The sequence below is a fragment of the Trichogramma pretiosum genome, unplaced genomic scaffold (assembly GCF_000599845.2).
Source record: "Trichogramma pretiosum strain Unisexual culture from Peru unplaced genomic scaffold, Tpre_2.0 scaffold68, whole genome shotgun sequence".
Taxonomy (NCBI): Eukaryota; Metazoa; Arthropoda; class Insecta; order Hymenoptera; family Trichogrammatidae; genus Trichogramma; species Trichogramma pretiosum.
Window position 1 is genome coordinate 325651 of NW_019641616.1, and position 15749 is coordinate 341399.

General features: G+C 34.4%; 5 protein-coding genes across 5 annotated transcripts in view; 2 read left to right on the forward strand and 3 right to left on the reverse strand.

The window, feature by feature from the left end:
• Positions 1–582: 582 nt before the first annotated feature.
• LOC106651581 (autophagy-related protein 16-1) overlaps positions 583–15749 on the forward strand; it is a 339331-nt gene continuing 324164 nt past the window's right edge. The window contains exon 1 of the mRNA XM_014370143.2: positions 583–670. The gene's annotated coding sequence lies outside the window, so the exon portion shown is untranslated. The remainder of the gene's footprint in view (positions 671–15749) is intronic.
• LOC106651580 (exosome component 10-like) lies at positions 1211–4767 on the reverse strand. The gene is made up of 4 exons (XM_014370140.2): positions 4512–4767; positions 3710–3955; positions 2106–3629; positions 1211–2001 (listed from the first exon to the last, which is right to left on the reverse strand). Exons 1-4 carry the CDS (start codon positions 4680–4682, stop codon positions 1627–1629), a joined length of 2316 nt encoding a protein of 771 aa, XP_014225626.1. The 5' UTR covers positions 4683–4767; the 3' UTR covers positions 1211–1626.
• Positions 5095–6064, reverse strand: LOC106651582 (ubiquitin-60S ribosomal protein L40). The gene is made up of 3 exons (XM_014370144.2): positions 5991–6064; positions 5454–5659; positions 5095–5380 (listed from the first exon to the last, which is right to left on the reverse strand). Exons 2-3 carry the CDS (start codon positions 5641–5643, stop codon positions 5184–5186), a joined length of 387 nt encoding a protein of 128 aa, XP_014225630.1. The 5' UTR covers positions 5644–5659; positions 5991–6064; the 3' UTR covers positions 5095–5183.
• On the forward strand, positions 8599–9057 carry LOC111693616 (FGGY carbohydrate kinase domain-containing protein-like). The gene is made up of 2 exons (XM_023458737.1): positions 8599–8829; positions 8910–9057. Exons 1-2 carry the CDS (start codon positions 8759–8761, stop codon positions 9055–9057), a joined length of 219 nt encoding a protein of 72 aa, XP_023314505.1. The 5' UTR covers positions 8599–8758.
• Positions 11488–12539, reverse strand: LOC106648458. The gene is made up of 2 exons (XM_014365380.1): positions 12166–12539; positions 11488–12109 (listed from the first exon to the last, which is right to left on the reverse strand). Exons 1-2 carry the CDS (start codon positions 12537–12539, stop codon positions 11488–11490), a joined length of 996 nt encoding a protein of 331 aa, XP_014220866.1.

A 15749-nucleotide genomic window follows, 5' to 3' on the forward strand; every position in this document is an offset into this window, starting at 1 on the left:
ACACACACACACACACACACACACACACACACACACACACACACACACACACACACACACACACACACACACACACACACACACACACACATACATACCAACATGTGTCAGAAATTCGATCTAGTATATAGAAATATCATTAAATATACCCTACGATTACTCTATAAAAAAGCCGAAATGGAGCCCATCACAAAGCTTCCTCTATGAGGAAGCAAAATCAGTACGGTGATCTGTTTTATGCATTCGAATTTCAACATTTTGAATACGCCCGTTAATACAAAAAGTTCGAGTCAAGTATCTTGAACCGTTTCGTCAATTCTGCGAAGTAGCTGGCTGGCGAGTTTTTCATCGAATTTTACAGAAAATTCAAATTTTAAAATGTTAAAGCAAGCTCGAAATAATGTTACCATTTGATGCTCCGTCAATGGAAAAGTAAGAACAACAATATTCTGAATCGATGTGTGTATTGATAAACAATTGAGTAATCCCTGTATTATGAGTTTATATACTTGAGAAGATAAAGCTTTGAACAAATTTAGCTTGTTGATTTGTTAATCAGTTTGTACTTCTAATCTAGTTTTGAAGAGTAACGGTCGATCATCTAACGTCGATGTCTTTGAATTTCGTGTTATACAGTACTATTAAGTAAAAGTTACTGCGCTAAAAGAAGGTGAGTGCAGCCTGCATCTAATTTTTCTTCCTGTTTTTCAATGAGTGTTATTTTGTGATCTTACTGAATCTAAATAGAGTCTAATAGTTACGGTTAATTCAACGATAAAGTATTACCACCGGCCCACAGCAGCAGGTCTAAATTAACTAATTACGCGCTTAACCGATCAAGCTTCAAGTGCGAATAGGTACTTTTATTAACGGCACGTTTGACTATATATTATACGAAGCACTTTATGTGATTCATGAGTATTCGAGAAACGTTAGCTCGTCATTGAAGTTCGACATTTAGTTAACTGAAATATTAAAATTAATTTTTCTAACCATTAAACGTAATGAGTTGAACATATTTTTATAACCTAATGTAAATGTATTTGTACTAATTAATACCTGCTTCAAAATTGAAAGAAAAAAAAAACAAAAGATTGAAACAAGGAACCATTGTAAAATTCAGCTTTCCAGCTATGGGATATGGGTTTTACTATCTCAATGTAATGATACTGGGTTTAATAATTAGTTAATTAAAAGCTATGCAAGACAATTTTTTCCATTTAGCATATAAAAAGTTTTTATTCCTTCCTTGAGTCAGTCTTTACAAGACCTCAACAACATATAACAGTGAATAATGAATAAGAAGTTATTCAAAATATCTTTTGGAAGACCTTTCTTTATTTTTGGATATAAAATTTCTATTTCAATTTTATCTAAAAACGACATTTATGATTTCAAACTATAAAAATTAGGTCATTTATAAAAATAAAATAAAAACCATTCAACTCCTAATGAGAGGGTTTTTTAAGTTTTCATGATATTGTTCCCTAAACAATTGTAAACATCATAATTTAATCAAAAATTAAAGTTTTTTTATGATTGGATGAACGATGATCTAATAAATAAATACATTCATATAGGACTTGTTAGAATATTTACATTATAGCACATACAATATAAATTACATTAAATCAATTTAGATTTAGATGATATATGGCCTTGTTCGTCTTCTGTACACAATTGGCGCTTACGTTTTCTACCATGCATTTGTCCTATGGTTAGTACTTCTTTGGAGTTTCCTGCAAATCTTTGTTCATTTTTAGATGTTTCTTGTTGTGGTTCTTCTGGTTCTTCTTTTATTTTTGTTTGTAAAGGTAATTTTACAGTTGAATTTTGAGGAACTTCTTGTGCAGCCTGAAGGGTAGAAGAGTCTTCTTCTTCTTTTTCTGTTTTTATATCTTGAATACAAATTACTTTCTTTTTAGCTTCTTCAGCTATCATAGAAATTGTCAATTTGTATCTTCTGAAGGGACTTACAAAGATTCCTAAACTTTTTTTATGCTGAAAAACAAAAATCATTTTACAATTGAACTTAAATATTCATATAAATATAAGTTAAATAAATAATTTTCCCCTCAATTACATTAATTATGTAAATAAATTACCTTCATTTTAAAGTCTTCGAATACTGTTACAATTGACTTTTCTTCTGCTTTATGGAAATTACTATTCTTTTCTCCTGTTTCAATTGCTGATAACAAGCATGGTAAATTTTCTTGAGCTTCAGTTCCACTAGGTACATCATGAGTTGCAACATTCCACGATTCAGACGAAATTAAATCATTGCTTTGCACTGATCTTTGCTGGATGTTTTCTTCTAAAATATGTGTTACTAATGGTTGATCTCTTGCTTTTAAAATCATCTTGTGAATTTTGAGTAAATTTTGCCGTACTAGTGGTGGTATTGGATTACAGCAAGCTAAAATACCTTGCATTTCTCTTGGTAATACTTCTGCTATGTTTAGTAACATATGATTTGGCAAAACGTAATGTAAACTTTCATCTTCTTCTCGTGCAGTTTCGTCTCTCCACTTGTGAATTTCTTTTAATGCATAAAGTTGTCTGTTATTCAAATTTCTCCTAAATTTTCTAAACATGCTCATGTAACTATTTTCTGTCCAAATTGGTTTTGTGTACACTTTTTTACAAGTATATGTACTATTGTGATATACAACTTTCAAAATATTACTTTGACCATTAGCTGCATCTATTAAATTATTTCTTAAAACATCTTTAATATACAGTAAATAATGTGTATCTTCTCTAGCGTACTTTTGAAGTTCTTCTGGCAAAGGTCTTATCCGCCAATCAGCCATTTGAAAATGTTTGTTGGGATCAACTTTACAAAATTTTTTCAATAAATAAGATAAACTTAAAAACGGCAGTTGCAGCTGTTTGGCTGCTTGGTAAGTATCAAACATATTAACTATGTACAGCGATAAGTCTTTTTGTAACCAGCAAATATCTGAATCAGCTCCATGAAATACTTTGAGAATTTTTGGATTGGTAAAAACTTCATTTAATACATGTAGCTTTGATCTAAGACTCAATGTATCAATTAAATAATCTTTGTCATGAGTTGAAATTTGCATTAAACAAGTGATTCCTTGAAATGTTCTATATGAGTGATGTTCTAAATCTACAGCAATTTCCTTATACTTTTTCAAATCACATAACATGGTTTCAAGAACTTCAGTCTTATCAACAAAGATTAAGGGAGTTTTTTCCAAGGGTTTATACATGACTGGTTCTTCTTTCTGTAGTTGATTCTCGCAAGGTTCAAATTTATCTAATTCAAATTCATATGGATGACAAAAGTATTCAAAACCATCTTCTCCACATTCTGTTTGTAAAGCTAAAGGCTTGAGTGAATTGGGTTTATCTTTTATTCTAGGTTCCCATGGTTTGTGACTATTATCAATTTTATCTTCAAAATTTATTTGTGGCTTCTGAATATTACCAGTAGTTAGAAGTTGAACAGCCTCTTTTATAGGAGTAGCTTCTGAAGTTTGCTTTCTGGTACCAACAGATTGATTCCAACTACCATTCGTACTATTGGTAGGTTTTTTTGCTGTGAACTTGAATGTAGGATTTCTATTTATACCTTGCTCTTCATCCATAAGACTACCCTGAATCAAAATAACTTATTAAGCAACAAGTTTTTAGGTAGATAATATATTTTGATTTTAATATATTCTGATTGACTTACCGCTCTATCTAACAGAAAATCATTTGTTTCTTGAATTAAATCAAATCTTTCTTCGACATCTCTTTGAATGATATTTCCAGCAATTTCAGTTTTTTCGATAATATTTTGCATGTTTTTAGAAATTGTTCCAATTTGTTTTCTTAAAATTTCATTAAATGTTGGATAGCAACTGTAATATTTGTAATTTTTGTCACATGGCAAACTATTAGAGGCTTTAATCCCACCAGTAATAGCAGCATATGCATCCTAAAACAATACAAAGAATAAAGTTTAATTAATAGATAAATAAAATAAACATCTCTTATAATTTTTGGTAATTTTATTCTGCAATTTTTGTGGTCAAACCACTTTATAAGATAATGTCAAAATCCTTCTTACAATCCTAACAACAAAAAATCAAATCATATTTGCTTAACGTGTTAAATCCTATTTAAATACAGAACTAACAAACTTGGAATACATATTTATTATATTTATATTATTGCTACCTTAATTTTGATTGATAAACACATAAAAAAACATCGAATTTGGAAAAAATTGTTTTTGTTAAAAACAATATTAAGTATTCGAAAAATTAGTGACTGTACTACAGTGTCAATATGTTTTTTTTATAAAAACAAGTCAGAGACAAGTTTTGTAATGAAAATAAATTTAAGACGTTTTGGACATCAAAAGTTGCATACGATATTTTTTAGCAAGAAAGCCGAAAAATAAAGAATTTGTGTTTTATAGGTTAGCATGGTAAAGATCTATTGAATATGCAATCAATTTATGCAGAGCTTTTTGTCTTTTTGTTATTTACCTTGATAAAACTTTCAAATGCCTCTCCATCTTCTGTAACATCACATTCACTCGAAGCCATAATTAGTAATAAGCCGATGTTATTGTTACTTCCACCACAAATAACGTAAAATGTTCTGCTGTACTCTGCAGCGTTGTGAACTGGAGGTTCGCCGCACGTGTACTGTCGCATGCCACAGACCAACAGACTGTCGACTACAATCGGACAGCCCACTAAAATGTAATCTTAGTGGATCAATTTTTATTTTTGAACTATTAAAGGCGATTTTTAAATTCTTCTACCACGATTCTTCCACGATTATTTTAACAGTTTTTGAATTCTCTATTTTATATGATGATATTCTTAGTTTTTAAATTAATTTTTTTCCGTGTATCAATAAATGTGAATAAATTTTAATTTCAAAATGTGCACAAATGCTAAATATGCATAAATGTGCTAAAGGTTTATTGAGGTTTATAAGACTAAGGGTTTATTGAGAAATATTAAACAAGAATAAAAAAATTGAGCATTTATAAATTTTGTGTTGTTCAGTTAAATGTGATTGATATATGTAATAACACCAGAAAAATTAATAAAAGCCAAATTATTTTGTTTGAAAAAATAAGCATTTTATTTCAATCATATCTTGTTCTAAACAATGATTAGAATAATGCCTATGCAGATTATAATCGTCTACTTCAACTTCTTCTTGGGGCGCAAGTTAGATGTATGTCCACACTTCTTCTTGCGACAGTTAGTTGCTCTTGGGTGGAGCCTTGCATAGCACTTTCTGCAGATCATTTTTTCACAGTTGTATTTCTGTGCCAACAGTCTAAGGGTTGGTTCGATGACACCACCTCTCAGACGGAGAACCAAATGAAGGGTTGATTCTACAACAAAAAATTCCCAGTTATTCAATGTAAAATTATCAAAGCTATAGGATTGCTTAAAAATAAAAGTTACCTTTCTGGATATTGTAATCTTGAAGGGTACGACCATCTTCCAATTGTTTACCGGCAAAGATCAATCTTTGCTGATCTGGAGGGATTCCTTCTTTATCCTGGATTTTAGCCTTGACATTTTCAATAGTGTCAGAGGCCTCAACCTCCAAGGTGATGGTCTTACCAGTCAAAGTTTTAACAAAAATCTGCATATTGTGGCTGTATAACCTGAAATGATAATCATGAATATTGTGCTAAATTTGCCATATTGATTGTAAGCTATAGTACAGAGATCAGGTAATAAACATAATCTAAAATTTCATCAATCATGAATGTATATATGAAAATATTAAATCTCAGATTTTAACATCTTTGGTCACCGACGAGCGAGAGGTTATACATAAATGTTTTTTTCACATTGTACGCGATTTCATTTGCAATACACTTTCAACTATTAACTACATATAATCGCATTTTACTACCGATTGATATGGCCTATGATTAATAAATATATTCACGCGCAAAAAAACTTAAACTATTTGCACTAATTTTTACTTACCATGCGGTTAAGGCAGTCTATATAAAAGAATTTGAAATCTTCTGGTTATGCTGGAGAAGGTAGAATGTTATGACCCGTACACGTAAACTGAGGCGGAGCGTTTCAAGCGCAACGTTCCTTACGCATGATTTTGTCGTTGGTAAATCAGTTTCCTTCTTAGACGTTGCTTGGTTCGATTCCGGATGAAGGCGTTGAGACATATATCTAGAAGCCAGGCCCCGAGAGGATGTCCAGATGACTTGAAACTTATTTAGGCGGGACTCGACAGCGTTTCTAATTTCTTCTGGAGCTCTCCTAGCCGCTACGTTTTTCGATGCGTATTCCGAGAGAGCTCAGAAGTAGATTGAAACTCCTCTGCCCTAGGCCGTAAAAAACAGAAAGGTCTCAAAGTACGTATAATTAGCGCATAATCGTATTATCGTATAGTTAATCGTAGTATAATCGATTAACACGTGATCTGCGCCTTTCTTTTTTCGCAGCGTAGGTCTCTATGCTAATTTTCATACCCAGTGGCTAGAAAATCTCTCTTCCCGCTTTGCGTATGTGGCAGGGAAGTAGTCACTTTCGGGCCACTGGTATAGAAATAGTACATTACGTCACGAGTGACGTATTAGTTATTTATGTAACAAGTGCCCAAAAGGCGTTTTTGGGCACGAGTGTGCGGAAAAAGACACGAGTGCCGGCCATGCCGGCACGAGTGGGTGTTTTTTCCGCACACTGTGCACAAAAAGCTGGGCACGTGTTGCATACAAAATTTTATGCAATAGTAGGCGAAAAATACGTTCATTTAAATGAGGCGTTTTACCGCACACCCGTGTCCAAAATGAGGCATTTTACCGCTCACAAGTGTCCAAAAACGCTTTTTGCGCACTAAAAAATGTGCGAAAAAAGACATTTTTCGTCGTACTATTGCATAAACTATTTTTTATCACGAGTTGCGGGAAGTTTTTATTTCCCGCACGCTCAGCCGTGCGGGAAGTATGTAATTTCGAGAAGTATCGTTATTACAGTACTGCTCGGGAATTACGTACTTCCCGCACGGCTGAGCGTGCGGGAAATCAAACTTCCCGCACGCTGTGATAAAAAAGTACTTACGATGCAAAGGCTATAAGTAATATCTTTACGGCACGGCGTAATTTAGGACTCAAGCGCAGCGATAACATCATTCAAAATACATTTTTTGTAGCAATTTTCTGACAATATTTTCCTCTTACTCATAGAAGATTTATTATTTTCTGTTTTGTTTAAAAAGAGAAATGTTCTTCATCGCACGAATTGAAAGATTGCTTTAGTATGCTATATTGATATACATGTTATGGAAGTACATACCAGAGTGTTTCTGACTAACTTTTAAAATTGCACGTACTGATGTGTAAGTCAGGTAATTTACGATGCACAGTTCTGAAATTTTATCAGGGTCTTTAAGAAGACTTGAGAGACCTACACTTTTATTTTTGAGCGTTTTGGTGGCACGTCCTTTTTGTATCGTATGTTTGAAAATCGATTTTACTCTTGAGTCAAAAAACGTACTGCGAATAAAATAAGTTTTCGATAGATTCTTAAAAAATGGACTATTAACCAAATGATCTGAAATTATCATGTTACCTTCCTTTATTCACATACTTTAGAAAAATTTGTGACCTGAACTTGATCCTTCTAAATTGGAAATTTCCCAGAATGTTTTCCGCGCGTACTGGATTATTTGAACTTTTAGCTTTTTTCTATACATTTTCATTTTTTACAATGGACTATTGTTTTTTTTTATATCTGTATACATGTTTAAAAAGGGCTTGAAAAGACGAACAAAATGAGCCCAACCAGAACTCTGTTCCTTACTTAATAAGAATTGTAAGCTGGATTGAACATTCGATAATCCTGCGTTAATCACTTTAAAATTTTTGAAAAAAATTTTTTTTTCATGAAATTTTTTTCTACTATGAATAAATTAATTAATTTATAAAAAAAATTTTTTTCATGGGAAATTTTATAAACAATTTTTATAAACAATTTTTTTTTCATGAAAAATTTTTATAAATATATTTTTTTTCATGAAAAATTTTTTTCTTATCATGAATAAATAAATTATTCAACAAATAATTTTTTTTCATACACTTTCTTTTTTTATTTAAAAAATTGTTTTACAACCCATTTTTGAATTTATATATAAAATTAAATATAAAATTACTTCAGGGCTTCAGAATGAATATAAATAAAGAATGGACGTTTATAGGGGTGGAGGGGGTAGGAGGGGGGATGGGGAGTAAAATTTTGGCTTTAGGATTTTTTTACCATGTACTATAACATATCAAAAGCGCATCTAGATCGGTGTCATTCGAAAATTTGAAGAAGTTTTATTTTGACCCACATTTAAATCGGGTTTCCCAAATGGACTATGGAGGAAAATAAAGCCCAAAGTTATTTTTGGGATTCTTTGTTGATAATATTCAAGAAAAATTCATTCCGGATACTGTACCGCTAAATTTTTCATCAAAAATTTTTTGAGGCGTTATTTTACAAGTTAGTCAGAATCACTCATATATAAGAAGCAAGTTATTTTTTTATGAATGATTCTTGTTATTCAGGTCACCACAATCCACAAAGCCAACATTATGCTCTTGGTGATATGATTATTGACAATACTTGCATGCAATTAGTTTCAAATCCACATCAATTTGATGTTATGTTGACAACCAATTTGTATGGGTCTATTGTTTCAAATGTTGTTTGTGGACTTTTGGGAGGAGCTGGTTTACTAGCCGGTAAAAATTATGGAGATCACTACACAGTATTTGAGCCAGCGACATGTTTTAACTTGGAAAGCTACTGGTTGTGAATCAAGGTATTGTTTAATAATGCAGCTTTGAACAATAAATTATGCAAGTTGTTTCAAATTTATTGCTTTTTATATCTTGATTGTAGACCATCATGCTCTTTGGTTTGTAAGTGCAACTATAGATCTGGACCAAATATCACTAATAATTGGTGTTTTGACTATTTAGAAGAAATAGAATTATCAGATTTAGCAACTGATAATTACAGAAAAATAGGTACATTTAAATCTGAATAAATAAGTACATGTTACATATAAAATATTGAGCTCAATATATTTCATAAGTCAAATAGTCTCCAGGGTCTCCTGATGGTGATGGATTATCAAGAAAATCTGCTGAAGAATTGAATCTTTTAGAAGGTATACCAGTTGGTGCATCCATTATAGATGGCCACGCAGGAGGTTTAGGTATGCTTGGTTGCTCAGCAAATGATATCTCTTCTGATTTCACAACTAGATTAGGTATAGTTTGAATTTAATTTTAAGTAACTGAGATAATTTTCATCATTATTTCAAGGTCATTATTTATTTAATTTTTATATAAGGTTTAATTTGTGGCACATCTACATGTCATATGGCTGTGAGCAAAGAAGAAATTTTTACAAAAAATGTAAAGTAAAAATCTAATTTTTACTACACAGACCAACAACACATTGAGTTTCATGCTGCACATGGTAAATACAACATACTACAGAATGCGAATACCCAAGTTTGGAAGAGACTTGAATTTTCATTATCCCTCTGCTAATTTAATTGTGGTTGGAACTAGGTATGCATTTATTGATAATTTTAAGTTATTCTTTTGTGTGCATAACTAATGTCCTAATGTTTTATTACTTTTGCTTTTAGCAATGAAATTTATAGATTCAACCTTTAAAGAGGACAGTTTTTGCAGCCATTTCTTTTCTATAGTAATTGCTGTAACAAAGTAGCCATTAACCCAGAGCATCAATTATTGTTGGTGGGTGCCAATGATGGAAAAGTCGAAGCATGGGATCATAGTGTAAAAAAATTAAAGTTGGGACTCTCGATTGTGGATTTGGTTGCATCAAAAATAATACAAAGTAAGAATAAAAATTCATTTCACCCTTTATCTATTTTTAATAAACAATAAATGACTAAGCTCATTTTATCTACAGCCTTGATACCGTACCACACACAGACCCACACACACAGCTCTCAATTGTCAAGAAGCTTTAACTGTTGGAGCTGGAACTGTCACTGGTCAAGTATTATTATACGATATTAGATCAAATAGTCCATTTACTGTAAAAGATCACACGTATGGGCTACCTTTAAGAAATATTTAATTGTTGAGGCTATCAAGACCAACTTCAATGATCGCTAGGATGAAAGGAGTATAATGTATCATGTATAAATTCTATTGTTAATGAAGATTTATAATAACATTTTTATAAATTTTCAATATTTATTTATTTATTCGTATTTGTCATTTGACAATATAAAAGCACAAAACATAGTGACATGTGACATGTGACAAAACATGTGTTTGGTTGTAAAGCTATATGTATTTGTTTATGAATATCCAAATAAAAAATAAATCAACAATTCTTTAATTCTAAGTTTAAATTGATATTATTTTAACCAAAATATTAATAATTAACGTGGTGTCCTCTCTTTTCAATGACTTGAGCTTGTCTTCGAGGCATGGAGTCAGTGAGTTTCTTAAAATAAGGTAAATCGTCGAATAGCTCGTTCCAACTGGCAATAACTTTTTCTCGCAAGCCTTCAATATTTTGTACTTCACCTGGGATGTGTTTCGCCGTCATTTTGGACCACATATTCTCGATGAAATTTAATTCGGGAGAGCGACTACTATGGGGTAATCGCACCAAGCGGGAGTGGTTTGTATACCATTCTGTTACAGTTCCAGATCTGTGCACTCCGCTATTATCTTCGATGACGTAGATCAACTCGCGTTGAGGATAACGTTGAATGGCGGCGGGATACAGCACATCATTTAAAATGATCCAATAATCGGGTCCTCTCATGTTCCGAGCTATTTCGCAAATTGCCAAAGGCCCGTCCCCAGAGCAAGAAGCCCAGTAACTCCGGTTAACACGTCCACTGTGAACTGATTGTATGACGTTTTGCGGCTCGTAACGAGTACCGATTAAACGCCATACCCCTTGCCTTCCTGTAAATAAATAACATTGAGGTATTAAAAAGCACAGCTGAAGAATTTAAATGTAGTGGCAAAGTAGCGATTTTTAAGTTAGAGTATTATACTTACTTATTATACTTACTTAGAAAAATTTACGATTCACGCGGTCAAGCCGATTCAAGCTGACGAAACAACACAGCGATATAAGGTAAATTTACCAATACCTGTCTGCTGAAGGAGGTCATATAAAGGATGCTAATATATTACTTTCGTCAAATGCAAAATTTTAATTGCAATTTCTTTACTTCAATAATACTGATTGTATTGTATGTTCACGATAAAGCGGATACTTACGCGAATCAAATTAAAAATAGTTAGCGGCACATAAAATGTATGTAAATTACACTAAATTAAAGAAAAATGTATGAATTTTACAATGGTGCACTGATAAGGTAAAAGCACCGATTATGTAACGGTGTACCAATTTGTGGAACACTAACGTTTAAACCATTATAAATAAAGTTCTTGTTTAAATTTGTTAATCAGTGCTTTTTCGAACGCACTAACTCGTCCCAGTCCTCGTGTTTGAGTAATTTTGCTGCCTCTTCAGTTCGTAACTGAACCAGCTCGCAAAGAGATAGATCTAGTTTTATCATTATGTCCTTTGACTTGCTCACAAATTCCTCGTCGTCATACCAACAATTGTCAAGATCCGTCGACTTGGCGAATAATTCGTACGCAGTGAACCACTTCATGATCAGCAGGGCGTCGCTACGGCCCAGTTCGTATCCTTTTTGCTTGAGTCTCTCGACGATTGAAACAGCGTCCGAAGTGGATTTTAATTTAACCCCAAACCGTTCATGTTCATCCTCGTCCTTTATCGAGCCAATTGACCCTTCTAAGTCTTCCACAGTGAGAAAAACGAAGCTGGACAGATCCGACCCACGATCCAAGAGAACATCGACCGTATCTGGAAAGAGACTCGCCACAGCTAATTGCAATTGTGTATGGCCAAACTTGTCTTTAACATCGACTTGCACAGTCTGCTGGATTTCGTCGTTGATTCTGAAGAATACCTCCAAGTAGTTGTCATTGTAGTTTGTTTGACAAATTATGTGCAGAGCTGAAAATCTTTCCTCGTTGACGCAATTGGGATCGGCGCTTCTTCTCAGCAGCACTTCGATCGAGTCTTTATGTCTTTTGGATATATAGACAAGTGCAATGGTGTGTTGCCCTTCTTGTCCTTGGCGTTGACCTCCACCAGCTGATTCAATTCGTCGTTGATCTCGAGGAATAGCTTCAACAAGTCGTCATCTTCGTCGTCGTTGTCTCTTTGGCAAATTGTGTGCAAAGGAGTGAATCCGTTCTTGTCAGCTATATTCGAACCGGCACCTCTTCTCAACAGTAATTCGACATTCCCTTTGTGGCCCATCTTTAAAGCAAGCCGAATGCCGCCGCTGATTTTGAATATCTTCCTCGCGATGTCTCCATCGTCGTTGTTCTTGCGACAGACGCGCACCAATTTCCAAACGCAAAGCAGCGTCGAGTCGACTGAGCTCGTGTCTGATTCGCCACCGCTGCATTTGAATAACATCCTCGCTAACTCATCGTCGTCGCTTTTTGAGGATATCAGGGACAGCAATTTTTCAGCTAAATACAGCGACGAATCATCTGAGCTCGCTCGCGGTTTGATTTGTATACTCGCTAACTCACTGTATTCTTTCTGTGCGGCACACTTCCGTAACACGTCCACCAATTTCCCGGGCGAATCCAGCAGCAAATCGGCTGAGCACCCGTCGCTCAGGTGCTTCGCAATTATTCGGCAGTCTGTACACGGCAGATTCAGTTTACAATGATCCATCATGAATAGATCGGCGGCTAACGGTTCGAATTGCAGCCTCAACAGAACGTTAGCTATGTATTTTTGTACCGCTAATTGAGTGAATTTGCTTGAAAAATTTAGTGCTGGTATAGGAAAATACATTAGGACCATAGAGGCGCTGCGGTATCATTTATTTCCCAATATCGACAAATCCATGTTGCAGTGGGCAAAATATATCTGCTCCCCCTAAACAAACTAGTGATGAATGATTCATTTTTTCTAATATAAACCATTCGTTTGAATGAAAATAGAAAATATTGGAATTATATTTTCAGTGTACATTTAACTTTGAAAATCGATAAATTTGCTTATCCAATAGCTCTAAAAAAAGAAAAAAGTGGCTGTTTTTTCAATTACACAGGAATTTTGCAATAAAAAAAGCTATAGGATAAAGAAAATCATAAAAAGTGTAGCTTTTTTGAAATTTATAAAAGTTCTATTTTATTTTTTTGCTAAGTGCATTATTATTGCAGAAATCCAATTTGAATTTTTCGATTCTTTATTTTAACCCGGTTCGGGACAAACGGACGAAATTTCCCACATTTTTTCCGGTGCTGTAAACTTTGTGAAAAAAATATCTGAAAAATTTTTAAATAGTTATGCTGACGTGAAATTTCATGAACTTTTCGAATCCGGTGTCAGAATTGTCAAAAAAGTTGAGGAGCAAAAGTAATGAACAATTAAACAACAAAAAACACTATTTTTTTGAAAAAAATGTTGATTCGACCTAAATTTTCGAATCAAGAGAGACTTGATCCGTGGGTCTAACACATATTTTTTGTGTCCATGGGGTGTAGACATAAAAGTCCAATAGTTACAATATTGAAATTCATCATGGTGGACAACAAAATGGCGCTTTGTAAAAAAAAAATCATGTATAAATTTGGTCAATTGTTTTATATGCTAACCAAGCATCTAGGAAAAAAACTTTACTTAGAAAAAGTTCTTAGAATTGTTCAAAAAAAGACCTCTGAATTTTTCAGAATTTTCCGGGGAAATTTTTGGATTTTTGAAAATGGTCAGAAATCGAAAATACCAAAAACTATCCAAAAAAATCTTAAAAAATTCAAACATGTTCTTTGAAATATTCTAAGACTTTTATAATGTATAACACTTTTTCGTCTAGCTCTTCATTTCCGATCCCCATAGTTTTATAGCTTTTCTCAGTTACTATCCATTCATACTCGCGGCATCGCGTGATCATTTCGAGTGAGACAAGTATGAGCACATTTAGGTGGTGGCGAGAGCAACTAAAACTTGGTTGGTAAGGTTGCTAGCCGTTTCCAACAGTTTATTTAAAACTAATTACCAACAGCTGATTATTTCAATAAATGACATTTACTTCCTATAAAAATACATGTATTTCCTCGGGAGTCTCGCAACAGTTTCATCAATTTTCCCACGTAGCCGCAGCAGCACGATCGTCTTCGTCTGAGGCAATTGATTCGACACGCGCTTCTCTCGACTTGGATTCTCGAACGTCCTTTTTGGACGTTCGTTCTTATTTCACAATTATAAATTTTAGTCCAAAATTTTTGTTCAATCGAGCAGTAGCTTCTATTCTAAAATAATACCCATACTTGAGTGTTGTATTGAACACAATACAAATATTCAGCAGCAAAAAAAAACTTTCAACGGTGAATGCACTCCAAAAGTTTACATCTCGTTTTATGGTGTGCGACACATGTGTTTTTATTGTAATTAATTGAGCGCTTGAACATGAAGCTTCTTCTATGCGTACTCATTATCACGCGCGATTGAGATCTGATTCGCCTCGGACACGGGACATATATTTAGCCCACCACTTTTTAAAGAGAAACAGAAATCATGGAAAAATTGTGAGAATTAAGAGTGAGACTAACACTTGTTAATTATAACTTTTATTAATTAAACACAATTGACGTACAAAGTATATGAGCTCTCGAGTGGGCGCGAGAAGAGCGAGTGAGCGGTTACACAAAAAGGGCCGAGAGGCCGGATACAAAGAAAGGTGAGCGCGACATCTGGTGTAAGCGCGAAAATCAAATAAAGAATAAAAATACAGAATAATTACAGATTAACATTAGATGAGAGTATAAAATAAGTATATCTAACACGCTCCCGTAATCGAAATTATTCTTAATATAAAAGTCCTAAACCTTTAACACAATAATCAACTTTTGCCTTGGGCAAAGCTTTAGTTAAAATATCGGCAGTCATCTCTTCAGTGGATAGATATTTCAAATCAAACTTTCCGTTCTTCAGCACCTCGCGGATGAAGTGCGCTCTTATGTCGATGTGTTTGGATCGAGCATGGAAGACTGGGTTCGACGCTAATTTTGCTGCGGATTGATTGTCGTTGTAGACTGTAATCCGAGACAAGTCGTCGAAACCAAGTTCCTTCAGAAGGTTGGAAAGAAAAATGGCCTCCTTGGCCGCATCGGACAGGCTCATGTACTCTGCCTCGGTCGAGGACAGAGCTACCGACTTCTGCTTCTTTGAGCACCAAGAAACTGCGCTGTTGGAAAGAGAGAACATGTAGCCGGAGTAGGAGCGTCGATCGGTGATGTCCGATCCCCAATCTGCATCAGCGAATCCGACGAGTCCCTCTTCGCTTCTTGAGTACGTGAGTTTCAATTTCGAAGTCCCCTTCAAATAACGGAGAACGCGCTTTGCAGCTGTCCAGTGATCCTTGCCATAGCATGAGTTGAACTGGCTCAGATAACTCACAGCGTGTGTGATATCGGGCCTCGTCCCAACCGACAGGTACATGAGTGCTCCGGTTAACTCACGATAAGGAAAGGCCTCGGGCTTGTGATTCTTGCAAGGTGTGAGCTTTGTTCCAGTTGCCAATGGCGTAGTGACAGGCTTGCAATCGGCCATGCCGAAGCGAATGAGAAGCTCGTCGATGTATCCTGTTTGGCATAGCGAGATCGATTGGTC

Excerpts from the sequence above, each read along its gene's own strand:
- LOC106651582 (XM_014370144.2), bottom strand. The coding sequence starts at position 5,643 with ATGCAGATTTTTGTTAAAACTTTGACTGGTAAGACCATCACCTTGGAG. Across the intron at positions 5,381-5,453 it reads AGATTACAATATCCAGAAAG|AATCAACCCTTCATTTGGTT; the intron begins GTAACTTTTATT and ends TTTTTGTTGTAG.
- LOC106648458 (XM_014365380.1), bottom strand. The coding sequence starts at position 12,539 with ATGTTATTCAAATGCAGCGGTGGCGAATCAGACACGAGCTCAGTCGAC. Across the intron at positions 12,110-12,165 it reads AAGAAGGGCAACACACCATT|AAGCGCCGATCCCAATTGCG; the intron begins GCACTTGTCTAT and ends GCTGCTGAGAAG.
- LOC106651580 (XM_014370140.2), bottom strand. The coding sequence starts at position 4,682 with ATGCGACAGTACACGTGCGGCGAACCTCCAGTTCACAACGCTGCAGAG. Across the intron at positions 3,956-4,511 it reads CATTTGAAAGTTTTATCAAG|GATGCATATGCTGCTATTAC; the intron begins GTAAATAACAAA and ends GTATTGTTTTAG. Across the intron at positions 2,002-2,105 it reads TCGAAGACTTTAAAATGAAG|CATAAAAAAAGTTTAGGAAT; the intron begins GTAATTTATTTA and ends TTTGTTTTTCAG.
- LOC111693616 (XM_023458737.1), top strand. The coding sequence starts at position 8,759 with ATGGAGATCACTACACAGTATTTGAGCCAGCGACATGTTTTAACTTGG. Across the intron at positions 8,830-8,909 it reads GCTACTGGTTGTGAATCAAG|ACCATCATGCTCTTTGGTTT; the intron begins GTATTGTTTAAT and ends TCTTGATTGTAG.